At 58.8% G+C, this 25,957-nt stretch overlaps 1 protein-coding gene across 2 annotated transcripts; it reads left to right on the forward strand.

Annotated features, from left to right (window-relative positions):
• Window positions 1-780: 780 nt before the first annotated feature.
• Window positions 781-25,258, forward strand: TNKS1BP1 (tankyrase 1 binding protein 1). 2 transcript variants are annotated; one of them, XM_060102922.1, is made up of 12 exons: window positions 781-882; window positions 3,972-4,079; window positions 5,146-5,779; window positions 7,291-7,360; window positions 11,414-12,781; window positions 14,777-16,899; window positions 22,533-22,899; window positions 23,116-23,266; window positions 23,378-23,505; window positions 24,200-24,357; window positions 24,594-24,666; window positions 25,170-25,258. In XM_060102922.1, the coding sequence occupies exons 2-11, from the start codon at window positions 3,986-3,988 to the stop codon at window positions 24,652-24,654; spliced, it is 5,154 nt and encodes a 1,717-aa protein (XP_059958905.1). In that variant the 5' UTR covers window positions 781-882; window positions 3,972-3,985; the 3' UTR covers window positions 24,655-24,666; window positions 25,170-25,258. The 2 variants fall into 2 exon arrangements, with proteins under 2 accessions (XP_059958905.1, XP_059958904.1); XM_060102921.1 differs by lacking the exon at window positions 781-882 and adding an exon at window positions 3,478-3,648.
• Window positions 25,259-25,957: the final 699 nt, after the last annotated feature.

A 25,957-nucleotide genomic window follows, 5' to 3' on the forward strand; every position in this document is an offset into this window, starting at 1 on the left:
CGTCCTTCATCACCTGTGAGTCAAGGGTTTTCCAGGTCTTTAGATAATGGAATCAGGATTGACCAGCTTCCCTGCAGCAGGGGTAATGGAAACCTGAGCCCGGAGAATTGGGGAGGATGAGTGGTGTGTATGTGTGTGGGGGTGGTGGTGTAAGTCTGATGGAGATGTAGGAACGGTGTGGAGTATGCGTGAAGCTTTTCTTACGGGAGGAAATGAGTATGCCGCATTTTTAGGTTGGGAGGAGTTTATATATGGGAAGGGAGCATAACAGGAGATAAATGAGGATTAGCGAGGAAAATAGAGCTTCCAGTCATCCCCGCGGTGGCTCTAAACCTGAATTTATACACGTGGAGTGGCCACGTTGCGTAGGCCCTTAGGTGTTCGCACAGGAAGCCTCTCTAGTCGGCCAATGGTTACCTTTTCTCTAGCCGTGACTCTATGGTGCTGCAATCAGTACAGGCGGCTGGGCCTGAGAATTGGGCCGTCCTAAGGCAGTCTCCTCTCTAGGCAGTCGTCTCGGTGGCCATTTTGCCCAACCGCACTTTAGCAGCTAAGTGGCGTCAGTTTCGCCGGGGTCTGATCCTGTGGCAGGCCCCTCATTTGCAAGGCTCATTAATAATTGAGTACCTGGGCTGCGCCTGTTTGTGTACGACCCAGCGGATTCTGCACGGTCTATCCACTCCCGGTTTTCACCGGTTCATGGATATTCATGAGGCGCTTTGGGGGCGTGGTCCTGGGCGGAGCTAGGGGCGGGGCCCCGCCACAGCTCGTACTGGCTTGGTCCCGTGGTGACGGCGGCGGCGGCGGCAGCGGTAGTGGCGGCGGAGACTGGCATCGGGGTGCCGAGCCCGAGCACAGCGGAGCCGGATCCTGGGGGAGCGCGTGAGTGTGCGGGGGCGGGCGGGAGGGCGAAGGAGGGGGCGGGGTCCGGCATTGGGGGCGGGGGAGAGGCATGGAAGGAGTGGGTGCTTTTCAGTCGGGACCTCGGTTGAGGTTGGAGGGGGGGTCACCAGGAAAGTTTGCAGGGGGCGGGGGCGCGGGGTAGGCGGGGGACACAGGGGAGCTGCCGCGTGTGCGCGGGGGCGGTGGTTGCACGGTTTGGAGCTCGTGCTGACCGAGCCAGAAGAAAGGGGGGAGGGGGCGAGGGCTTGAGGAGGAGCCGGGGGCGGGCGGAGCTGCTGGAGGGACCCCCGCCTTTCCCTACCCGCGGGCCTGCGCTAGCCCCCTCCCCCGACTCCCTCGGCACGCCCCCAAGCGCCCCAGTCCGCCCCCACCCGGTCCTTGTCCCCAGTCCCTCGTCTGTTCGCCGGCTGCTCCACATCCCGCGCACAGGTTCTCTGCCTCTGCCGCTGCCGCCCCCTCCTCCGCCTCTTCTACCCTGTTCTCCTCTCAGGCTGCAGCCGTCCCTCTGTGTCCAGAGCTCCCCACCGGGCCCCTCCAGACGGCCCCTCGCCCCGGGCTGTTCCGTCTTCCCGTTGGCCCTCCCTCCTCCAGCAGTTTACAGGCTGTCCCTTCCGACCTCTCTGGCCCCAGATCCGGCCGGAGATCCCAGGTCCATAGGGCCGAACCCGCCTGCGGCGATGCTTCTCTGGGCTTCTGCCCCCGGGGCAGGAGCTGCCTGGCCTCTCCCCTGCCCTTCTGGCGGCCTGTGCTCCCAGGGGTCAGCTAGTCTCCTCCTGACTCTTACGGATTGGGAATGCTCAGAGCCACTGAGATTTTACAGCTTTTGGCTCTGGCCTTGGTCACCTGGGTTTCCTGTCTGGGGCCTCTGAACTGCTGCGACCCCCTCCTCTTGGGGAAGGCGAGCTGCAGCTTCTTTGCTGCAGCTCCTCACACTGCTGAGGTGTCCACCAGGCCCCCAGCTGAAGGGTTTTTCGGTTCTGGACCAGTTCATCTCCATTTCTAACCACCCACAGCATGTCCCTGGTACTAATGTTCAGGGACGAGGAAGCAGTCTTGTGTTTTTTTTAATTTTATTTTTTTCCTGTCATGGGCCCCTCCTCCATGCACACTTGGACCGGCTGTGCACAGTTACTCACCCACCCACCCACAGGGAGCATCCTGTGTGGTAGCTGGCTGACCAAGGGATTGACAATCATGGGTATCTCTCTACCTCCTTCATATCCCCTCCCATCTTTGGAACAAGCTGGGGCAGGGTAAAAGTGAGAGGTGGGTAGGTTTTGCAAAGGTTGGGCACCTGAGGTCCCTTCGGATTTGGTGCTGTCTTGCCAGACCAGCCGGAGTGGGTGACTTTGAGGAAGGCAGTGCCCCTTGCAGGTTGGAGAAGGTTGGGTCGTCCTCACTGACGGTGGGCACACCAGGTGATAGGAAATACCCTTCTTCCTTTGGAACAAGAGGGGCAGGGCTCTGTCAACCTGGGGGGGGTGGTCTTGAGGGTGGGATGGTGCTTCAGGAGCCAGGATGGGAACTGAGGAGGTGGTGAAGTGTCTGAAGAGCAGGTGACATGACTGGGGCCTGCAGGAGAGAAGGAATGGTCTGGAACAACGGAAGCCTGTGGTTTGGGGGAAGGAGGGAGGTGGTCACCAATGTGTTAGCTCGTCGGTGACACTAAATAGAATCATACTAGTAATGGCCAACATTTACTGGACGCTTATTAGGTGCTGGGCATTGTGCTCAGCAGCTGTGTGCATCCCTGACCAGGGATGGAACCTGTGCCCCCTGCAGTGTGCAGTGAAAGCGCGGAGTCTTAACCACTGGACTGCCAGGGAAGTCCCTCATGTAAGCCTCTTAAGAGTCTCAGTGACTGTGTTTTTCACATAGGGAAACTGAGACTTAGAGAAATCAGCAATGTGCCTAAGGTCACAGAGCTAGAAAGTGGTAGATCCACCCAGCATTTGAATCCTGGTGTAGCAGACCTGAAGCTTCTGTTACAAGCTTAGAGGAGGGGCACCCGTTTGGCTTCTACCATAGGGTTGTGTCATTAGGTTTAAAATTTCTACTTCAGCCCCCCTCAAAACCCCTCAGGTCAAGTCTAGGCTGCTGAGTGATGCCCACATACATTCCTAGGCTGTGGCTGTCCCACTGTGACTGTCCAAGAAAGGGAACCCTAGGGAGTTTTCCCCCAAGCCACCCCGCCCCCCGGGTGTTCTCAAGCCCTGTCCCATTCTCCCAGCCCAGGCCTGGGCCGGCGGCTCCTCCTTCCTCTTGGCGAGGCTCTGGAAATCCAGTGGGAGGCCATTGCTATGGCAACAGGACTAGGCCCTGACTTTACCTCATCAAATTCCAAGCTGAAGCCAAAGCGATTGAGAAATTAAAGAAAAAAATGTATTCCAGATGTTTACTTTTTATTCCTTATTTTTCCGTGTTTGGATGAGACAGCTCTGAAGGAGGCGGGAGTGGGGCAGGGATGTGGAAGGAGGAGGGGGGAAGTGGGGGGAGAGGGAACCACTCCCAGCTGCCGGAGGGAGGGAGAGAAGGAGGGTGAGCAGGAAGGGGGAGGCAGGCAGGCAGGCAGGCAGGCAGGCAGGCAGGCAGTGGGGCGGAGCCCCAGGTTGGGGAGGAGCGGGTTTTTCCCCTCTCCCATGAGGTGATTTACAGAGAGACTTCAGACTTTGTGGACCTCTTACTCTGCCCCTGAGTAGATACCTCGAGTGGGGCCACCGGACCCCGGGGGGTGCCTTGGGAGAGGTAAGTGGGGTGCCCCGGAGAGCTGGCCGCAGGAGGCAGCCGTGCGCGGCTCCCTGAAGCTTCAGGGCTTTAGGGTTAGGAGACGAGTTGGAGAGTGATCTAGGGAGTGCGGAGGGTGTGGCGGCTGGGCACCTCCCTTGACCTCCCCCAGCCCCCTTCCTGAAGTTCCCTCTTCCTGTCCCACACTCTGCCTCTGCCAGAAGTTGGAGAGACGTCCCTCGCCACCGAGCCTACTGCCAGCGCCCAACCCTTTTGCTTTCTCTCTTTTCCTGGGTCTTCGGCCACCCCAGCTCACACCCCTCTGCTTCCCACTTCTCACGCAGGTCCGCCGCATGCGATGGAAGTATCTGCTCTCAGGGAAGGCACAGCCATGGCTTCCCTACCGCCCCGGGAGCCAGAGGAGGAGCTGGTATCTGCTGGCTCTGAGCCAGGTACCTATGGGTGCAGGGTGGAGCAGCGGGGTGGCTGGGAGGAGGGTGGGAGGGTCGGAGGCTTGAACCCCCATTCTGTCTTGGAGCGGTTGGGCGAACGATGACTCTGTGCAGTGAGAGGGAGGGAGGGAGGAGCACTGAGGACGGGCAGGGTGAGTCTGAAAGGTTCTCAGCTCCCATCGAGACCCTTCAGAACTGTTTGAGATCAGCACTCTCCAGCAGAGGAGAGCAGACTAACCTTCGAGATGGTGTGGATCAAACACGTTTGACAGAGGAGGAAACTGAGGCCTAGGGGGGAAATGGCATGCACCTCTGGATTTGAACCCAGGCCTCCTGGCTCCCTGTCTAGACGCCTTTCTTGCCCTGAGCCAAATGAGTGGGCGATGAAGGATTCTATTAAAAGGGCCGTGGCCATGAGTAATTCGAGGTCTTTTTATTTGGTATTGAAATGCCTTATGTAGAAGGTAGGTTTCTGGTCTTTTTTTTTTTTTTTTTTCCTCCTGTACCAGGTTTACTTCTGTTTGGCTTAGGTCAATAGTAAGTTTGCATTCCTGATCACACACCGGATGACACTGGGGAGGTGGCCTGGGTGTGCGCTGGGGGAGGGGGCAGCAGGGTGGCAGAGTAGGGACGCTGAGCTGGGATAACAGGTTTACTGTGGATGATAGTATAGCAGACGTGTAAGAGGAAAGGACTACCTTGGGGAGATGGTGGGCTGACTACTTGACGTGGGTAGGCAGGTACTCATTTATTAGCTCATTTGCTCATTCATTCGTTTGTTAAGAACGTGTACTACGTGCAAAGTGGGTACAGGGAGAAATAGCTGCCAGCTGGACCCTTAAATAGCTTTAGCTTATAAGGGGGATTGACTAGACATTTTGGGAATTCGGAGATGGGAGAATATGTTTCTGGCATGTGTATGGAAAATCAAGGAAGGCTTCGTGGAAGAGGTGACATTTGACTTGTACCTAGAAGGATGTGAACATTCTGAGTTTGTACGGTGGGAGATGAAGTTCTGCTTGCTGTTCTTCTGACATCCCCCCAACCAACCCTTTCCTTTTGGTAGGTGACGCTCGGGCCAAACCCCCTGTCAAGCCCAAACCCCGAGCCCTGCCCGCCAAGCCAGCCCTGCCTGCCAAGCCCAGCCTGCTGGTGCCTGTTGGACCTCGGCCTCCCCGGGGTCCCCTGGCCGAGCTGCCTTCTGCCCGGAAGATGAACATGCTGGCGGGACCCCAGCCCTATGGTGGCAGCAAGCGTCCCCTTCCGTTTGCACCAAGGCCTATGGCTGAGGCCCCTACTGGAGGAGAAGCCACCCGAGAGACTGTGAAAGAGGAGGCTGGGAAAGAAGAGGTAGCCCCCTTGACACCTCCAGCTCGATGTGCCGCCCCGATGGGTGTGCGGAAGGCGCCCGCCCCCTTCCGTCCAACCTCGGAGCGCTTTGCAGCCACCACAGTGGAAGCGATCCTGGCCAAGATGGAACAGCCGAGGAAGGAGGTCCCGGCCAGCGCTGACCGCCTCTGGGGCTCCCGCCTCACCTTTAACCATGATGGCAGCTCAAGATATGGCCCCAGGACCTATGGTGTGGCCACAGGTCCCAGGGATGAGTATGGTGGGACCCTCTCCAGGGAATGGGCCCAGGAGGGGCCGGCAAAGTCTGCCACAGAGTGCCCTGAAGAGCCCAGCAAGACCCCCGAGGAGAGGTGAGGGGGTGGGAGGCTGTATGTTTGGTTGCAGCCTGGAGGACAAAGTGGGTAGTTGCATCTGGGATTGTGATCTTCGCTTTTAGGTTAGGTCTGAATCACAAAACATTCGCCTAGCAGCCAGCGCTACTATGTTGTTTTTACAACGATAGTTCTTTATACAGAGTTGATGTATGTTTATAGTAGAGTTCAAATGTACGGTATGGAAGTTTATTTTCAGGTTTTTTTTTTATACCGAGAGCCAATCTGTGCCTCACTTAATCCACAGCCATGCTGTTTAGTGAAGGGAATATTAGACCCATTTTAGAGATGAGGAAACTGAGGCTCAAAAGTGACTTCCCCTGGTCCCTTAGCAAGTGAGAGAGACAGAGCTGGGGTTTGAATTCGGGTCTGTTTTCTTCCAGTGTGTGCTTTTAACTTTAACTGCTAGCTCGTGCTGTGGGTGCAGCCGTGTGCCAGGTGCTTGTGTGTGTGTGTGTGTGTGTGTGTGTGTGTGTGTGTGAGTGTGTCAGTTTGAGGAGGGCACAGTCTGGCTGTGAGGAGGAGTCTGATGGGAGAGGAAAGACATGAACACACCTTGATGCCAGGCCAGCTAGTGTCAACGCACAGGAAGTACAGCTAGGTTGGAGACTGTTGGGTATGGTATACTTGCCTAGAGTTGGTGCCAGTATATAAAAGAAGGCTGACCAGGAGGTGCCCCTGGGCACTGGAAGAGGCTGAGGGCTGTCAGCTGCATGGAGGCCATCCTCAGGGCAGGGAGAGCTGCTTGAGGCACTTGGCAGCTGGGGCCCTGGCAGCTCTGCTGGGCCCACAGGCCCCTTCCCACTCCTGCTGCTGTGGAGGGCAGGGCCGCTGTGGTCTGAGCTGAGTTGGAAGGTAAGACCCTTGCCCTACCCTGCACTGCCCTGCCCTCCAGCCTTTCCCCTCTCTCACCTTAAAGTGCCTGGAAGGCAGGACCTCCTATCAACTCTTTTGTCCCAGGCCTGGGCTCCCAGGAGGTCACACCGTATCCTGGCTGGGTTCCGCCTGTCATCTTCCCCTCCTTTGCTCCAAGCCAGACTTAAAAATGAACAACTTCAACCTTGGAAAATCACTCTTCCCTCTTCCCCCTTTCCCTCCCCCTGCAATTCCTCAAGAAGTATTGGCAGGGCAGCAGGACCAGCTGCATTCTCCCTGGTGGCAGGAGAACATTAACCCCTTAAGGGAAGGGGGGCGGGTATCTTTTTGGGAGCCATGGAGGGGTCTGGGCAAGCTGCATTCTCTTCCCAAAGGAGTTGGGGGAACTTAACCCTTGGTGTGCAGGTGGGGAACAGGCACTGTCTCTCGGGCACTTTGTGGAAACTGCATAGCGTCTCTGCCCCCCAGTAGGAAATGCCTGTGGGAGGTGGGAGGCAGTTAACATTGGATGCTGTTGCAGTCACTCAGGCAGACCCGTGATCAGCTCTCCCTTATCTACCCTGTGACAGGCTTTTCCATTCTAGGCCTCCATTTCCCCTCTTTCTCCCTCACAGGAACCCCCTTTCGGACCTGGCCTTCAACGGGGACCTGGCTCAGCTGGCCAGCTCTGAGCCCCCTACTGACGTGAGTTACCCACCCTCCAGTTACAAATCAGAACCGTGGTATTTTAGAGCTGGAAGGGTCATCTAAGATCATCTCTTTCACCTCCTTGTAGTTTAGATGGGGAAGCGGAGGCCGTGGAGGAGGTGACTGGCCCAAGGGCTGGCCCTGGGACTCAGATTTCTCAACTTCCAGGCCACCCTGGCTAAGTGTGGCTCAGGCCCTGAGGCTCTTACAGTGTCCAGAACAACTGTCCTTGATTATCTACTGTGTGCTGGGCACATCCCAGGAATGTTGACTAACTTAATCCGTGTGATAACTCTAGCTAGCAGGCCCGTTTGGTCCCATATGAGAGGTGAGGGCACCTGGGCTTGAAAGGTTCAGTGACTTACCCAGGAGCTGAGGCAGGATCTGAAGAGCCTGAGTCCACGGCTCTCCCTGGACGGATTGCCTTCTCAGGGCTCAGAAGAGAGGAAGAGTCCTTTCTTGGGGGGTTTCCTGTTACACCCCCTCTCCCGACAGTGTGCTCAGAGGGCAGACGGCCTGAATTTCTGAGTACGTGATGTAAAGGGTGGTCCTTCTTACTCATAGAGCCCTTGCTAGCCAGAAGCTGTCCTATCTGCCCCATGAGGGAGACCTGACTCCATTCATTTGTCTGTCCAAAAGTATTTATTGAGCAACTACTGTGACCTGGGTACTGGGGAAACAGCAGAGAACAAAACAAAGACCGCCCCTGCTCTCAGGGAGCCCACCTTCCAATGCGGGAGGCAGATGCCAACACAGACATCCCTGGGAACCAGCAGATGTGTAGTGTGTCAGACAGGTGCTGGGGATACCTGGAAGGGTTCTGGGGTGAGGGTAACAGGGGAAGGCCTTGCTACGAAGAGGGGGAGGGAGTGAGCTATGTGGATGTTGGGGAATAGCATTTTTGGCAGAGGGAACTGCAAGTATGAAGGACTTGGTACCTTCCTGGCCAGGAAGCCTGGATGTCTGGATCGCAGTGAGAGAGGAGGAGTTGGGCGATAGGGAGGACCCAGAGGTGATAGCCTTGCAGGCCCCTAGGGGGACCTTTGCTTGCGTGAGGGTATTATGCCATTGAGGGGCTGGAGGAGAGGAGTGACCTCTGCTGTTTTAGTTGTAAAGGGTCACCCTGCCCTCTTGGTTGCAGGGAGCCCAGGGCAGCAGCAGGGACTAGTTAGTGAGCTGTTGGGATGACCCAGGTGAGAAATGATGGTGTCATGGACTCTGGAGGTATAGCCCGTGGTGGAGATGGCGAGCAGTGGTGGCCTCTGTCTAGGATCTGAAGGTGGCGTGGACGGGATTTGCAGATAGATTGATGTGAGGAGAGAGCAGAATCAAGCATGACTCCAGGGCTTCTGATGTGAGCGATCAGAAGGTTACCCTTTACGGAAAAGGGGACTTCTTGGGGTGAAGCAGGATAGGGGGAGATCAGAGGAGCTGCTCCTGGCTTTGTTGAGTGGGAGATGCCTTGTAGACATGCAGGGGGAAACATCGAGGGGGCAGTGGGATATTTGAGTCTGGAGCTGCAGGGCCTTGTCAGTGTAGAGATGGTAGTAAAGACAGCTGAGATCACCAGGGGAGTGGATGAGGCGTAGGAGGGAAGAGGACGAGGCCTAGCGGAGGAGCGTGGAAGAAGCGGGAAGGAGCAGCGGTGAGGTAGAAAATCCAGCCAGCGTGGAGTGCTCTGGAAGCCAAATGAAGCTAGTAGCTTGCAGGACTGGGGGGTGCGGGGGGACTGGAGGAGGGCGGATTCGTGGTCAGACGCTACCCAGACGCTACCCACACGCGGCAAGGAAGATGAGCACTGAGAAATGGGAGTTAGCTGCAGGGTGTCATGGGTGACCTTGGCCAGAGCCGTGGGATGGCGGGCGAGGAGAGAAGCCCATTTGGAGGGGGTTCAGCAGAGGATGGGCGAGAGCAGCTGTGGGGATGGATACTGAATGGAGAGCCCTGTGTTTAAGAAAAAGGGGTGGTAGCCAGAGGGAGAAAAGAAGTCAACAGCACTGTGTTGTTGTTTTTTTTTTTTAAGCCAGAAGGAACGAGAGCAGTGTGTGTGCTGATGGAAATGATCCAGCAGAGTAGGAAAAAGTGGTGCAGGACAGAGAGAGGAGGAGTTGGCCTTAGCTCTGGGCAAGGACAGTTCATGGCCACGGCAGGGAGCAGGGTGCTTGGGCTCCTGTGCAGGCGGCGGGGCTGTGGGTGCTGGTGTGGGTGTCCTCCGCCCACGACCTCTTCGTTCTCAGGGAAGCGGGGCAAGGCCGTCAGCTGAGAGAGCCCGGGAGGAGCTGTGGACTTTTGAGGAGACCAGATGGGAAAGCGTTGCCTGGGGGGGGTGGGCGGGGTGCGTAGTGGGATTGCTGGGCCGCAGGGGGGCCCTCTGAGGGCAGGGGGGTGAGCCGCAGGGGGCCCAGCCATCCTGGGTGCAGTGCTTTTCTCCAGCCACCTCCAGCATGGCTGCCCGGGTGCAGCCTTGAGGTGGGGAGAGCTGTGTATTTAAACAGGTTAAGCAGTAGGGTGAGGGAGGGAGCTGTGTAAAGAAGTGACATCAGTGGCAATAAAGAGAGAAGGGAGGGAGTGGGACGGGCAGAAGGAGGCAGGGTTGGTGGCTGTGCTGCTCAGAGGGGCTGAGGGATGAAGCAGGGTGGGGGATGGAAAGAGGGAGGTGGACAGACGGGGGTGGGAATGGGTGAGCGGGACACCTGAAAACGAGGTGATGGAGGAGCAGGCGTTACAGGTAAGGACAAGGTCTAGGGTAGGATCCTGGGGACAGGTGGGTCACCTGTCAGTAATCGGGGAAGAGGCGGGCAAGGACCGGAGCCAGGATGCTGGATGGGTTGACGGTGTGACTGTTGGAATCACGATGCGTTATAACAGGGGTAGCGCTGGGGAGGGTGGCAGTGGTCCAGGAGCTCTGCTCTTGAGGGAAGGAGGGGTCTGTAAGGGGCTCTAACAGGAGGGGTTCTGGATTGTGTAGTTTAAGGGCATGAGCTTTAAATTAACCAGAGATTTGTAGAGGGGTCAGAGGGTAGAGGGAATGGAAGTTGGCCTTGAAAAGGAAGCAGGGTGCCTCCCCCTGCCCAGACGCAGTAGGTGACGATGTGGCAGAAATAGCCCCATTGGCGAGAGGGCGGCAGGGGAATCGTGATCTCTGGGGGTGGGCAGAGGTCAGGTAGAGCAAGACGCGCTCTGCCGTCTGGGGACAGGCTGAGTGGAGGGGTAAAGGAGTGCCAGGTGTTTGGTGGCCCCAGTGTCCCACAGCTTCCATTCTCCCTCTGAGTCCTCTCCTGAAAGGCCACGTGCACAAATCTTACTTAATCCTCACCTAACTGTGAGACGGACATTGTTGCCACCAGCCCCAGGGTACAGAGGGGGAAGCTGAGGCTCAGAGTGACTTCTGTGCAGGAGGGCGTACAGCTTACAAGGGCCGGGGCAGGGGTAGCTCTGGGCCGGGTGCTTTCCCGACCCCTGGGCCTTTCACCTGAACGCTGAGGTCGGCCTGCCTGCCTCCTTGAGTCAGGACTGTGATGCACAGAGCAGGGTGGAGAGCTCCACGCCGCCCCTGGGAGGTAGGAGCTGCTCCTGGGAGCTGGTCTGGAGCTGCGTGGGGCCTGGAGTCCTGCTCTGAGGCCGAACCTCCCCCACACCCAGGCAGCCAGAGTCCCACTTTTCCTTTTCCCTTTGTAAAGCCAGTGTTCTTGACCCATGAACCCCGGACCCTTTAGAAGATCCTTAGGTGAGCTTTGGGGTGGGTGGGTGTAGGGGGGAGGGTTTGAACCACCTGAAGTGGTGTGAGTGATACTGTGTGAATAAGGCGACATGCATTTTGTGGGGAGAGGGCCAAAAGGAGGGGTGTGTGGACCCTGAGAAGTTTAAGACACTCGAAGTCATCTGGGAGCCTCTTGCGGCCATCCTGGGTGGCTGACCCTCTGCGCCCGGGTTTCCTCTGTGGAGTGTGAGAGTGTGAGGCAACCGCTGACCTGAGGTCTCTGTGGGGTTGGCAGGGGGCCCCCCACCCAGCTGAGTGGTGAGTGATGGCTCTTGACCTTTCTCTTGCAGGTTTCCAAGCCCCGGGTCCCCTCCAGTCCAGGCTCCACCTTGGAGAATGGAGGCTCCGCCAGCCCAGGCCTCCTTGCTGAAGCCTCGGGCTCAGCCCCCGAGTCTCCCCGTCTTTCCTCACCTGATGAGAGCTCTCCCCGCCACTCACAGCTTCCAGAAGCCCAGACCCCTGCAGCTTCCAGCGCTTCTCCCTGCCTCCCCAAGACTCGGGCATCCCCAGCTGCGGCCCCTCCTGATGAGGGCTCCTGCCACCCCCCTAGTCCGGGGCTTCCCTCTCTGGGAGCCCCGGAGGCCCCCAGACCTGGCAGCCCTCCCCTCCAGGAGCTCTTGGGGTGCCGCAGTCCGGAGCAGCCCCCAGCCGCCTTGCCCCAGCCCCTGACGGAGGGGGGTGAGTTGCTAGACCTCTCTTGGACATTGCCATCTGGGGAGGTGGCGGCCACAGGGAGTGAGGACCTCCGTCCCGTCAGCCTGCCTCAGCGCCGATTTTCTGAAGGTGTGCTCCAGCCGCCCGGTGAAGACCAGGAGAAGCTGGGGGGCTCGCTGGCTGCCCTGCCCCAAACCCAGGGGAGCCAGTCGGCCCTGGATCATCCCTTTGGGAGTGGGACACAGTCCAGCTGGAGCTTGTCACAGTCCTTTGAATGGACCTTCCCCACGCGGCCTTCGGGTCTAGGGGTGTGGCGGCTGGACTACCCGCCCCCCTCCCCCATCACTGAAGCCGCTGAGGCCGCGGAGGCTGCAGAGGCTGGAGACTGGGCTGCATCCAGCAGGGAGGAAGGAGTGTCCCAGCAGGCACGAGGGGCTCCGCCAGCTCCAGAGGGCCCAGGAAGGCCTGGTTCCTGGGTGCAGGCGGATGATCCGGGCACCTCCCCAACCCAAAAGGGCGATGGGGAGAGCCATCCTCAGCCCCCAGCTGTCCCCCTCGAGCCCCTGCCAACAGCAGGGGACCCACCTGGACCAGTCTTGCTGCAGGCAGAGGAGAGGTACGAGGAACGGGAGCCCCTGCCTGGACAGGGATCCCTGCTCCCTCTTCCCGCCAGGGAGGCCGCCCTGCCCATCCTGGAGCCGGCCCTGGGGCAGCAGCAGCCGGCACCCCGTGACCAGCCCTGTGTCCTGTTTGCTGCCATCCCCGACCCCGGGCAGGCACTGCCTGCCAAGGAGGAGGCCGTGACCCTGGCCCAGGCTGAGACCACCCAACCCAGGACGGAGGTTCAAGTCCCATGTAGGGCGTCCCCCGAGCCTGCAGGCCCCGAGACCAGCTCCCACTGGCTGGATGACCTCCTGGCTTCACCACCACCCAGTGCTGGAGGTGCAAGGCAGGGAGCTGGATCTGAACTGAAGGACACAAAGACCCCAAGTGCCTGCTCTGAGGTGAGGACGGCACGGGGCGGGGCTTGGGATGGAAGCCAGGGCTTCGGAGGGCTTTGTTCTTTCAACATGGGTTTTATGTGATCAGAGCTTGGGATCCAGCCATGATCAAGGGCACCTAGGACGTGCCCCTCAGAGCTGTACCGTCTGGCAGAGCTGGCAGAGCAGAGGGTATGGGACGGTGCTTCGGGTTTAGTGTGGGTTCTTATCTGACTCCAGCATCCACCGGCTGACTTGTCTTGGGAACATACCCTAACCTCTAAGCTTCAGAGTCCTTTCACAATGATAACGTTTGCCTCTTAGGCTTGTATTGTGGGTAAGATAGACGTGGAAAGCGCTGGGTGCAAAGCTTGGCAAACACTGAGTGTTCAGTACATTATTACGGGTGGCATTATGAAGGGCACCAGCATAGCCAGTTAGAGCTATGGGCTCTGGACCCAGACTGCCTGGGTTTGTGTCTTGGCCCTGCTCTTTGCCCACGTGTGACCTTGAGCAAGTGACTTTTCTGCCTGTGCCTTGGTTTCTGCATCTGTAAAATGGGGAGAACAGTGATGAGCTCTACCTTGTCGTGTGATGGTTACAGTATCTGTAAAGTACTAAGAATAGTGCCTGGCTCATTGCGAGTGCTTGGTGAGTGTTGCCTTTTATGAAGTTACTATTAAGCTCAGACTTGTCTCTGTAGACAGGCAGCTGAGGCCCAGAGGAGGCAGAGCCTTGTGCACAGGTTACTCAGCAAGTTGGTGGCTGGGCCAGGGCCAGAGCGCCAGTTCCAGGGCCAGTGCCCTTTCTCCTACCAGGCTGCCCCGGAATCTCAGGGCTGGGGTCCAGGTGGCTTTTGAAATGTATTTTTCAAGCCCAGCCTGGGCTGGTAGGGGTGGGGCTGGAAGGAGGGAGGAGCCTGGGGGCCTCTGGGGGCAGAGGTGGGGGGAGGAGGACCAGCAGGAAGGAGTTAAGACCGGGCTGGCTCCTGAAGTAGGTGTGTCTGTCCCAGGATGTGGGTGACTCAACTGGCTTCTGGGCGGGGCTGCCGGAGCTGCAGCTGCTCTGGAGGGAGCGGGGCCGGGGCCAGGGCCAGCCAGAGCCAGAGCCGGAGCCACCGGACAGGTCCGGGCGAGGGGAGCGGCCCAGCCCTGTCCTGGCACCCGCCGCGCCCAGTAGCCCAGGACGGGCAGGGGGCAGGAGGCAGGGGCCATGGCCCGACCTGGGGACGGGGAGTCCAGCCTGTCTGTCTTGGAGAGGCTGCTGGCCAACGCAGCGCTGCGGGATGAGGCTGGCTGGCTCCGCAGCCCTGAGCCCAGGGCTCCCCCACCCGCAGGAGTGAGTCAGGGAGTGTGGGGTGGGGTGGGGTGCCGGAGCCCCGGCTGGGTCTTTTCCCCTGTGCAGGAGGAGGCTGTCCCTTCTGCCTCCCAGGCGGGCAGGCGGGCGAGGACTGAGAGGTCTTTCCGGGGAGGCCTAGGCAGGAGGGTGCTTTCCTTAGGGAGGAAGGGGCTGGGAACTCCCGGGGGCTAGAAGGGTGTTGGGTGGCGTTGGGACTTTGCCTTGGAAAGGAGATCGTGGAGGGGCTTAGAGTTCTTGATCTCTCCTTGCTGAAAGTATAGCCCCATACCCATGTGAAGACCATTCTGCCAGGCAGCCTCTCTCCTGGCGGTTTGCCAAGTGTTGCCCAAGGGCTGTAAACACGACCATGGGATCATCGATTGAGTGTCCATGGGGCGCCAGGCACTATGCTGAGTACTTGGCTTAAATGATTTTGTTTAATCCTCTTGGACCACCCTACGCAGTAGGAATTACCCCATTTAGGGAGGCGGACCCTGAGGCCCAGAGTGGTTAAGTGATTTGTCCAAGGTCACACAGCTGGGATCCAAACCCAGGCTTTCTGTAGCCAAAGTGGGGCTCTTGGGCACTAGGCAGTGCTGACTCTCTCATTCTGGACTGATTCTTACCCTGATTGACTCTAAGCATAGTTTCTTTGTTTCTCTCTTTTTTCCTGATTCCCAGGGACTCCTTGGCTGGGCCCAGAAAGATCTGCAGAGTGAATTTGGGATTGTAGCAGACACACATCCCAGCAGTTTTAGTCCTTCCAGCTGGTCCCAAGACACTTCTCAGGACTATGGCCTTGGGAGTGCAAGCCCTAGAGGGGACCCAGGCCTTGGAGAGAGGGACTGGACCAACAAGTGCGGGCACGGAGCGGCGGAGGGCAGCTCCAGGGAGTGGGCCGGCAGGTGTGGCATCGGCCAGGAGGGGATGGAGGTCAGCAGCCAAGATGGGAGTGGAGTGTCGGCCCCGGGGGGGCTCGCGGCCCAGGAACGGGCGATTGGAAAGCCAGCCCAGCCTGGCACTCCGCAGGGCCAAGAGGTGGACGTTCATGGCTGGGAGTTCAGAGAGAGGGATTCCCAGGGCTCTTACCCGAGCCAGGGTGTCGAAATCCAGGGCCAGGAATTCGGGAAGAGAGATTCTCTGGGTACTTACAGCAGTCAGGATGCAAGCCTTCAGGACTGGGAATTCGGGAAGAGGGATTCTCTGGGTGCTTATGCCAGCCAGCGTGGAGATGAGCAGAGCCAGGAACTGGGGAAGAAGGACCAGCTTGGCAGGTACAGCAGCCAGGACGCAGATGAGCAGGACCAGGAGTTTGGGAAGAGCGATTCTTCACGGAGCACCTACAGCAGCCGGGGCGCAGAGCAGCCGGACCAGGATTTCGGGAAGAGCGCCTGGATGAGAGACTACAGCCGCGGTGGCAGCTCCACGGCCCTCGGCTCCCAGGACAGAGGCTTCGGATTGAGAGCCCTGAGTGCCGGGTTCAGCCCCGAGGAAGCCCAACAACAGGACGAGGAGTTTGAGAAGAAGATTCTGAGTGGCAGAGAGAGCCTGGGCGAGGCCAACAGGGATGTAAGCTGGCCTGAAGAGACTGAGTCTGGGGGCTTGTTCAGCCCCAGCAGCCCCCAGTCACAGGATGGGGTACTGGGACAGAGAGACCAGAGCAGCTGGCAAGGTGGTGGTGCCAGCCAGGAGGTTGGAGGGCTGCAGGGAAGACAGCAGGCAGGGGGCCAGAGCCCCAGTGATGCCGACCAGGAAGACAGGGAGGTGGGGCAGCGAGGCTGGGCCGGTGACTTCAGCCTCGGCGTTGTCCCCCGGCCAGAGGCGGCCTTCAGCCCAGGGCAGCGGGACTGGAGCGGCGACTTCTGCCTGGAGGCTGCCGAGAGGAGCCATCAGTTTGGCATCATTGGTAACGACAGAGCGAGCGGCGCTGGCCTGAGCCCTTCTGGCAAGATAGGAGGCGGCCACTTTGTGCCTCCCGGGGAGCCCTTGGCCGGGACCATGGACTGGAGGGACCAGCTGGGCCTCAGGAACTTGGAAGTGTCCAGCTGTGTGCGTTCTGGGGGCTTGAGTGAAGCCAGGGAGGGTGCCATGGGACAGGTGGGCTGGGCAGACAACCTGGGCTTGAGAGACGTGGAGCTGGCCGGCCGTCTGGAGACTGGAGGGTCTGTGGAGCCCAGGGGGATCGGAGTCGGGGAGAAGGACTGGACTTCTGAGGTCGGGTTGAGGGGCAGAGATTTGGTGGCAGTGGGGGAGGTAGGAGACCACAGCCAGGCCAGAGAGAGTGGCGTGGGGCAGACCGACTGGTCAGGTGTGGAGGCAGGAGAGTTCCTTAAATCAAGGGAGCACGGAGTGGGTCAGGCAGACTGGACACCTGACCCAGGGCTGAGAAACAGGGAGCTCGGGGCAGGCCAAGTGGACTGGGGCGACAATCTGGGCCTGAGGAATTTGGAGATGCCCTGCGACCTGGAGTCTGAGAGTTCCCGGGGGCCACGGGGATGTGGAGTGGGGCAGATGGACTGGACCCAGGACTCGGGGCTCCGGAACGTGGAGCTCTTGGGGGCCCTGAGTGAAGCCAGGGAGCATGGGGTAGGAGAGGTCAGCCAGTCTCCTAAACCAGGCCTGAGGAACGACGGCGTCTTGTCCCCTGGCCTGGAGGCCAGAGACCCCTCGGAGGCCAGGGAGCTGGGAGTTGGCAAGACAAGTGGGCCAGAGACCCAGGGCGGAGACGATCCCCTGCCTTCCGTGGCCATCTGCCCCGAGGAACCTGGATCAGAGGCAGGGGGATCCCCCGGCTTTGGAGCCAGGTAAGGGAGCGCCATCCCAGGGTGGGGAGGAAAGGTGTGATGGCTGTCCGAAAAGTGCACCCTTTCTAAGGGGGATAGAAACTGCCTTTCCCCAAGAACTTGTAGTGTTTGGAAAATTGAGATGGTTTGGACTGTGACTTTTTACTTTATTTTTTAAACTGAACTCTGACACACATACAGGTGAGTTCCTTTTTTGAACGATGAATGTGATGGTTGAGATGTGACTTTTGCAACTCGTACTTTAGGCTTCCTTGGTGATTGTGAGTATGCTGGAAGATATGTCCTGTCTTTGGTTGGTTTCTGGTGGCTGTTCCCCAGGCCTCTCGGTCCTGAAGCTGCAGGTGCTCCAGGACCAGGGAACACGGATGCTTTCATAGGCTTGGGGAGGAGGACTCCGCATCGTCTTGGCCTGAGCACTCCAGGTCATGGTGGAGCGGGCAGTGGCACTCGTTGCTTCTTGCAGCGGGTAGGATCCCTGTGCTTCTTGCCTGCCTTGTCTTAAGGCCCAGAAGAGCATCAGTTTAAGAACCTGAAACAGAAATTCCTTGGCGGTCCAGTGGTTAGGACTCTGCACTTTCACTGCTGCGGGTCCGGGTTCAATCCCTGGTCAGGGAACTAAGATCCTACAAGCCTTGTGGCACGGCCAATGAATGAATGAATGAATAAATAAATAAATAAATAAAATAACAACAACAGAGAATAAACCCTGGTTTAAAAAAAAAACAAAAAAAAAAACCTGAAGGGCATTGGGACCTGGCTCCTGGCCCCATGACCTTGGCCTCCATGCACAGAGTTTCTGAAAAATAACTTTCCGAAAAAAACCAAACCGATAGTTTTCCGAGCCAACCACAGTCTGTCCCTGAGATTTTTCTGTTCTAAAACCAACTGAGGTGATGTTGCACCTGGTAAGCGTGCTAAAAAGGCATTGTTTCTATTTCCCTCACATTTCCATCCACTGAGGTTGGGTTTAATTCTCTTGACTGAGGAGCAGGTTTGACCTTTTCCAACCCTGGAGCTTCTCACCTGGCGTGAAGAAGGGAGGGGGTGTTGGATGGGATCTGTGTTAGAAGTGGAAGGGGCTGATGGCAGTGGGAGGCGGGCAGGAGGGACCAGGAAGTGTCTAGAGGGAATCGGTGGGGTGTTGGAGGGGTCAGGAGAGGCATTTGGGGTTGAGGAGGAGGGAGAGGGGAAGGTGGACAGAGCCTGGGGCCAGGACGATGCCCCGTGTGTGTCTAGAGGGAATCGGTGGGGTGTTGGAGGGGTCAGGAGAGGCATTTGGGGTTGAGGAGGAGGGAGAGGGGAAGGTGGACAGAGCCTGGGGCCAGGACGATGCCCCGGGGAGTATTCTGGGGGCTCAGGCTGCTGAGGGGGAGATGGAGGTGTGTGGGCAGAGGTGAGCCTGCAGGAAGGGCTTGAGTGCCCGGGACTAGGAGTCCACAGGCTCCTGGGATCCTGCACAAGTTTCTGGACCTCTCTGAGCTGTAACATTCCTGGGGGGAGGAGAGTGTAGGCTCCCCGCGGTTGCCCCGGATTCCTCTTCCCGGGACTCTCAGAACTTCTCAGAACTCCGCAGTGCCCCGTGCTCAGCTGCACACTGCATCTCACTGATGTTCACACCTACCCTGTGAAGCGGGAAAGGGATTGTATCATCTCCGGTTAGCAGGTCGGAGAGTGGTGTGACCCGTTTAAGGTCACCGGGTCAGCAATGTCTCTTTCTGACTTCTGCGTCTTTACTGCGTTCAAGGCTGTTAGACTACCACGCAGTGGGACCCACAGCCCTCTACCTTTCCCCGAAGATTGAGGTGGGCCTTGAGAGGGGGAAAGCCAGAATATCTCCCCTTGTTTAGGATGGAGGGAGAGGCTGGCTGGGGGACTGGACTGGGGAAGGCGAAGGGTATCGGCAGAGAAACTGGGAGTCCTCAGTGCTCAGCTCTCTGAGCTCCGGTCTCCATCACACCTTGAAAACACTTGGGTTTTTCCGGCCATGTTGTGTGTTTGGAAAACGCCACTGTGTACTCAGTGGGTGTACAGGAGACTTAGGGAGTATGGATACTAGTACTGAAAGCACAGGAGTGAGGAAACCTGTGTACCTTTCTCTAATGTGATGTTTCTCAAGCTTATTTGACTAGTATCCAAGGGGCTGGTGTTCTGAGTATCTGACTTAGGGAAATTCTACCCTCTGGAAAGTTGCTCTTTAGAGGAAATTGTGGAGGTTCTCCTGGTAATGAGAAGTCCTTGAGGACAGCTCAGAGCCGGCTGGCTTTGGGCCTCTGTGCCAGGTTTGGGTCCTGATTCTGCCACCACCCCTGTGACCTTGGGCAAGTCCCGTCTCTGCTCAGGCCTCCTGTGTCTCGTCTGTAATTGGGAGTAATCGACCCCCGACACCCACAGCATTGATCTTCACACCTACCCTGTGAAACGGGAAAGGGATTTTTTTTTTTTTTTTTGCGGTACGCAGCCCTCTCACTGTTGTGGCCTCTCCCGTTGCGGAGCACAGGCTCCGGATGTGCAGGCTCAGCGGCCATGGCTCATGGGCTTAGTTGCTCTGCGGCATGTCGGATCTTCCCGGACTGGGGCACGAACCCGTGTCCCCTGCATCGGCAGGCGGACTCTCAACCACTGCGCCACCAGGGAAGCCTGGGAAAGGGATTGTATCATCTCCGGTTAGCAGGTCGGGGAGTGGTGTGACCCGCTTAAGGTCACTGAGTCAGCAATGTCTCTTTCTGGAGTTGGGCTAGGAGTTCATACACAGGAAGTGATAGAAACCTGCCTGGCACGTGGTTGTCACTGACTAAATGCTCACCACCAGTATTTGTATCTGTTTTGCAAGTGTGGATGGATGTGAGGAGCTGTCCCGAAAGTGAGGCCTTGGAAGACATTTTGGTCATCACCCTGTGTGGGACAAAGTTTCCCCTGTTGGTGGTCATTGGCTATAGCACTGTCCATATAACTGGGACAAGAGCAGCGTTGGGGAGAGCTCAGGCCCCTCCCCTCTGTGTCTAGGTCACCTTGTCCTGGTGGGAGTGGTGCTCCTGGGTCTCCTGAGAGCTGTTGCACTGCCCCTCTCCTCTCTCTGGCCTCCTGGTCATCTCCTGCCCCTGCCCCCAGGCCGCAGCGAGGCAGAAGCCTCCCAGCCATTGGCGGGAGGGGGTTTCTTCACAGAATGTGAGAGGACCCTCAGAGATACTGAGGCCAGCTCCTTCATTCTGTGGGTGGGGAAGCAGGCCCAGAGAGGCAGTGTGACTTTCTCAAGGCCCCACAGCTTGTGAATGTGGGGTCCTTCACGTTCCCTTGGGCCCCAGCCCCGTAACCATCTCTCTGGGTGCTCTTCCTGTCTCCCTGGGGTCAAGGTCAGCTGCTCCCCCTTTAGACACATCATTCCAACTTCAGTCCTCACCTCTCTCATTTTTGGTCTTGGAGTCTTGAACACAAGGAAACTGAGTTTTTGTGCATCTACTACATGCCAATCCCCGTGTTTACACCTGGAGTGGCTGTGGGGTGGGCTTGGATAGAGTCCCGGCCCTCAGGAGCCTCTAAGTCCAGGTGGGCGAGGGGTAGAGATGGTGTGAGACAAGTCCTCAGGCCGGGAACCTGTGTTGAGCACGAGGATGATTATCCTAAAAATTCATCAAGGGCTAACTATGTGCTTGGTGTATATTTCTGCCAACAGACCCGGCAAAGTATAGGTACTTATATTATCCCCATTTTACAGATGAAGAAACTGAGGCTCAGAGTGGATAAGTAACTTTGCCAAGGCCACAGGCAAGGGGTGCAGTCCATATGTGTGCTGGAGTGGGCAGTGCTCAGGACGCGTTCCTGACCTGCTTCCCTGCCAGGGAGCGGCTCAGGTTATAGGTGTTCTGGGTGCTCCCAGAACAAGGAGAAGGAAAGCTTCTCCCGGGATGGGGAGAAGGGTGAGTGGGGTTTAGACACGTCAGCAGGGATGAATGCTTCCCTCCCCCACCCCATGGTCACCCCCAGAGCCCACCGAGCTCCTCCACTGCCCTCTGCCCACGTGGCTCTGGGCCAGGGCTCGCTCTGGAGGTGGATCTTTCCACCCACCCATCTGCTGTTTCACATCCCCTTAGGTCTCGGGGCCTGCCCTCAGCCTCCTCCCTGCCTCACCCCGGGAGAGGCTTTGGGCAGGGCCTCCTCAGGCTGGGTGGGGTGCTGCGGCCGCCCCCTCCCTCCCTGGCCTCCCTGAGTTTAAGCAGTGGGGTAAGCTGCCTTTGGCCCCCCTCCAGGGCTGCTCCTGATTCCGCCGCCTTGCTGCACTTCTGCTGCTACCTCCGCCTCCTCCCTCCCTCCCTCCCTCCTGAGACTGCTTTAATTTCCATCTGTCAGCAGCTTGTGGAAGGACAGACTGACACACGCTCTCTCCTGCCCTATTCCCTTCGAGCCTGGTACTGACTCACCTGCCTCACGCTCTTCCCATCCAATCTGGGACTCATGGCCTGGCTTCGGGGTACTGTCCTGCCCGCCTTTCCCATGGCTGTGTGCGCGGTGTGTGTGTGTGTGTCGGGTGTGGCTCTGCTGTGCTTGTGGTGTGGTGGGTACGAGGTGTGTGTGGAAGGAGTGACCGATGAACAGTGCACACTTCCCTGCAGGAGATGTGCCGTGAGAGTGTGCAGGTGTATCTGTGTGTTTCAGGGGGGCAGTGGGCAGCACAGGCTCCTCGTGTGAGGAACGTGAGCTAGTGAGAGTGTGGTGTGTGCTGTGCCTGGTGTGTCCTTGTCATGCTTTGGGGGAGCGGCGGGCAGAAGACGCAGATGCTGTGTCGAGGTGCAAGGTGACCCAGCCTCTCATTCCCTCGGCAAATATTTGCTCAGTCCCGCTCCTGGCCAGGACCTGGGCCAAGGGCTGGGAGCGCAAAGGTGACAGGGGCCCCGTCTTTGCCCTTGAGTTGCTCACAGATGGGCAGTGGGGACAAAGAACCACGGACTCTGAGGCCCGGGCTGGCGCAGGTAGAACCCAGGGCTTGCAGGGCTGGGGAGAGCGCTGGCTGGGGGAGCGGAGCCAGCCGGCTTCAGAAGAGGACTTGAACTGCAGGGAGAGCGAGCAGAGAGGCAGTGGGGGAGCCTTCCAGGCGGGAACAGCTTGTCCAGATACACAGTCGGATACATAGCCATCTGTGAGGGCCGGGTGTTCAGTGAGACTGGGGCGCGGGGAGGGATGACCTGGAGGGTGGGGGCCGAAGAGGCAGGATGGGCAGATGGACCGGTGCCTGGCTTATCCCAAGAAGAGTGACCACCCAAGCTGGTGCCCTTGGGAGGGACACACTGACAGCATCAACAACAGTGACGGTCGTGGTAATAGTAACTTATTTATAGGGCACATACCGCGTGCTCTGCACTGTGCTGGGGGCTTTAGAGTCTCGCTGCGGTCCCCCAGTGATTCCGTAGTCAGGAGACCCTGAGGCTTTTATAGGTGAAGGCACTCATCCAAAGTCTCAGTAAGGGGTAGACCTGGGATTTGAACCCGCCAGGCTGGCCCAGGTCCTGCCCTCTGTGCTGTGTTGCATGAGGCCCCTGTCAGGAGAAGCATGGACAAGAGGGAGAGCGAGAGGTTGGGGAAAGCGCCCTTCGGGGAGGGAGGGGTGGTCCCACGTGACCTTAGCCTCTGGTCCTTTGCAGCCCTGGCGGATGCCTGGCCCGCTCCCCGCCCTCCGGCTCCCAGGGCCCGCTGGAGGAGATGCTGGCTGCCAGCTGCTCCAAGGCAGCGGCCCGGAGGGAGTCGGCAGCCTCGGGCCTCAGGGAGCTGTCAGAGGAGGAAGGGGCCACAGCAGGCGCTGACCAAGGGGAGCCTCTGGAGCCTGGCCGGGACCGTCTGCCCTCCTGGAGACCCCAGCCTGATGGTGAAGCCAGCCAGACAGAAGAGGTGGACGGTAGCTGGGGCCCTGCAGGGACCGGGCAGAGAGAGCAGGACCGGACGCCGACCCCCCAGTGGTCCCCCCAGGGCCCTCCCGCCAGCTCTACCAGTCAGGATTTCTCCTTCATCGAGGTCAGTGGAGGGGAGCCCAGGGCAGTGGGTGGGATGTTGTCGGGGGTATGGGGGCGGTGCTCGTCCCTTGGGCCTCCCTCATCTGTGTGAGCCCTGAGCGGTCTCAGTCTGGGAGGCAGAAAGCAGGAAGCTCCGGCCCGAGGCTGTTAGGGGCTCCCCTGGGATGGGGCAGGACCACGAAGACGATGGCAGTGGTGTTGCCCTTGTCCCGAGCAGGACACCGAGATCCTTGACAGTGCCATGTATCGGAGCCGTGCCAACCTGGGGCGCAAGCGTGGGCACCGGGCCCCGGCCATCCGGCCTGGGGGGACGCTGGGCCTGTCGAAGGTGGCAGAATCGGACGCAAGGCTGTTCCAGGACTCTACAGGTGGGGCTGGGGTGTTGTGTGATGACATCCGTGTCCATGTCTGAGGGTGGTGCAGGGGCGGGGAGGTCTGGGGTTGCCGCCTGTGCTGAGCCCTCCTCTGGGCCCTTGCAGAGCCGCGGGCTTCGCGGGTACCATCTTCAGACGAGGAGGTGGTGGAGGAGCCCCAGAGCCGCCGGACACGGGTGACCAAGGGGCTGAAAGTCAACCTCTTTCCTGGCCTGAGCCCATCAGCCCTGAAGGTACCATCTGAAAACGGGGCCATCTGACCACCTTGCATCCAGCCTGCCTTCTCTCCATCCGTCTACTCATTCCCTATCCCCTTCCTCCCGTTCTTCCTCTCCCTCTGCTCTCCCTGTGCTGGGCGCCAAGTGGGATGGAAGGAAGAACAAGGCGTGTTTGTGTCCCACAACTTCCCAGGGTGGTGGGGGACATGAGCCATGCCATCGTTAGCCCTGGTGAAGGGAGAAGTTTAGGGGTCACTGGGGGGTAGAGGTAAGAGGCGGGCCTGCTCAGAGAGAGGGAGAGACAGTGGGTGCAGGATGGGAGGGTCGATTGGGGAAGGCCTCATGTGATGAGTGTAGCTTCGAGGCGCGCAGAGGAGGTGACTGTGCAGGGTGTGAGGCGGGGAGACATTGGAGACGGAGGGAACGGAAGATGCAAGGCACAGGGGCGGGAAGTCACTGCTGGCTTTGTCCAGCCCAGTTAGTCTGGATTCATTTCAGCAGTGTCTCTTTGAGGGCCTGCTGTGTGCCAGGCATGGCTCAGCTCTCGGGGGAAGCTCATCTCTAAGCGACTTCGCATCCACTGGGGTGAAAGGTAAAGGGGGTCTGAGCCTGATTCTGGGGACGGCACGCTCTGGGGAGAAGGCCTAGCCTCCTGTGGACGCTCTTCCCTGCGCCTCTGACATCCGCCTGCGCCTGGCTTGTCTCTCAGGCCAAGCTGCGCTCCCGGAACCGCTCGGCTGATGAGGGGGAACCGACAGAGAGCAAGTCGAGTCAGAAGGAGCCCGTGATCCATCGCTCCAAGTCCTGCAAAGTCCCGGGGCTGGGGAAGCCCCTCGCGTTACCTCCCAAGCCAGAGAAATCCTCAGGGTAGGTGACCTAAGCGCCGGGCATTCACTGGCCTCACTACGTTGGCCTTCCCAGGAAGACCCTGCTTTACAAGAGAGGAGAACTGAGGCCCTGACGTGGTTGGCGTGAGCCCAGTCGGCTCTGTTCAGTCGGTGCCCGAGCGCTGGTCTCTAACCAAGCCCGAGGTCACCTCTCCCGGTGGGAGCTGCCTTTCTGTCCCTACCACTCCCTTCTGACCTTCGCCCTCTGCCTTCAAGGTCAGAAGGATCATCGCCCAACTGGCTGCAAGCCCTGAAGTTGAAGAAGAAGAAGGTCTGAGAAGTCACTGAGGTGAGGGCAGGAGCTGGGCTTGGGCCTGTCTGGGGTTGGGAGTGAGTTCAGGGCTGAGGAGGGCCTGCCCTGGAGGACTCAGGAGGCCCCAGATCCTCTTCTAGACCTGAGCTCTCCATCCCTCTTTCTCTGCGAGACTGGAAGCAGGCAGCTGAGGCCAAGTTCCAGAGACCTGGTGGGTCCCTTGGCTTGGGGACATCCATCCCCACCTTCCTTCTTGGGCTCAAGGAGGGTCCCCCGTGCCCTGTAGGTGGCCTGAGGGTGGTCCGCCCACCCTTCCAATCTGGGACCCTGGGGTCCATTCACTAGGCTCCAGGTGCCCAGCAGGGTCTCCATCACGCCGGGCTCCTCTGGGGTAGCCAGGCTGCGGTGTGGCGAGGCGGGTGCACGGTGGAGGTGGAGGTGGAGGTGGAGGTGGAGGTGGGGGGTGGGGGTGGGGTAGAGACGCCGAAGCACCTCCTCTACTCCCGCGTCTCTGCCTGACCTCTTTCCTCCTGTTGCAGGTCCTTCCCATCTGGCAGTCTCAGGCAGTGCCCGTCCCTGTGGGGTCCCCGGCAAGGAGACTGCTGAGCCCCCCACGCCCCAGGCTGCAGCCTCTGCCCCCTCCACCTCTGGGGGCCGTCTGGGGAGGCACAGTTATGCACTTTGTATCACCGTCCCAGCTCCCCTCACACCTCCTTCCCAACCAGTTGTTAGCTGTCGAAGGTTTAGGTCCCTCCCTCCTTCGCTGTCTTCCCGCCTCCCTCTCTGCTTCCTCCTCCAGCCTCCCTTGGGTTTTCTTTTGATACCAGTTTATAGCATTTTTTATAAAAGCCTTTGATTTTTGTAACGGGCGGAGCCCAGCCCCACCCCCGGTCTCCCTCCGCTCTGCCAGGTGCCCCACAGAAACTGATACCATTTTGCCACTTGAAACAATAAAGTTTTTTGGGAATTGGTGCTGCCCAGGTTGTGGTGTGTCGTCATGGCACCGCATCCCCTGTCCGAGGCTGTACCTGGGGAAATGCTGGTTCTAGCCCTGGCCGACCAGGAGCTTGCTCTGACCTTGAACCCGTCACTTCCCTGGCACTCGCTGGGCACCCACTGAGGAGGGTGTATTGGTTACAGTAGGCTGATTGCCGATTCACACAACCCCCAAATCTCCGTAGCTTAACACACAAAGGTTTATTTTCCATTCATGGCCCCGTCTGGGGTGGATTAGTGGTAGGGACACTCTGCACCTCACAGTCATTCAGAGCCCAGGCTCCTTCCCTGTTGTGGCTCAGCCATCTGCAGGGGCCCTGGAGTCTCTGCA

Source organism: Mesoplodon densirostris, chromosome 7 (assembly GCF_025265405.1).
Source record: "Mesoplodon densirostris isolate mMesDen1 chromosome 7, mMesDen1 primary haplotype, whole genome shotgun sequence".
NCBI lineage: Eukaryota > Metazoa > Chordata > Mammalia > Artiodactyla > Ziphiidae > Mesoplodon > Mesoplodon densirostris.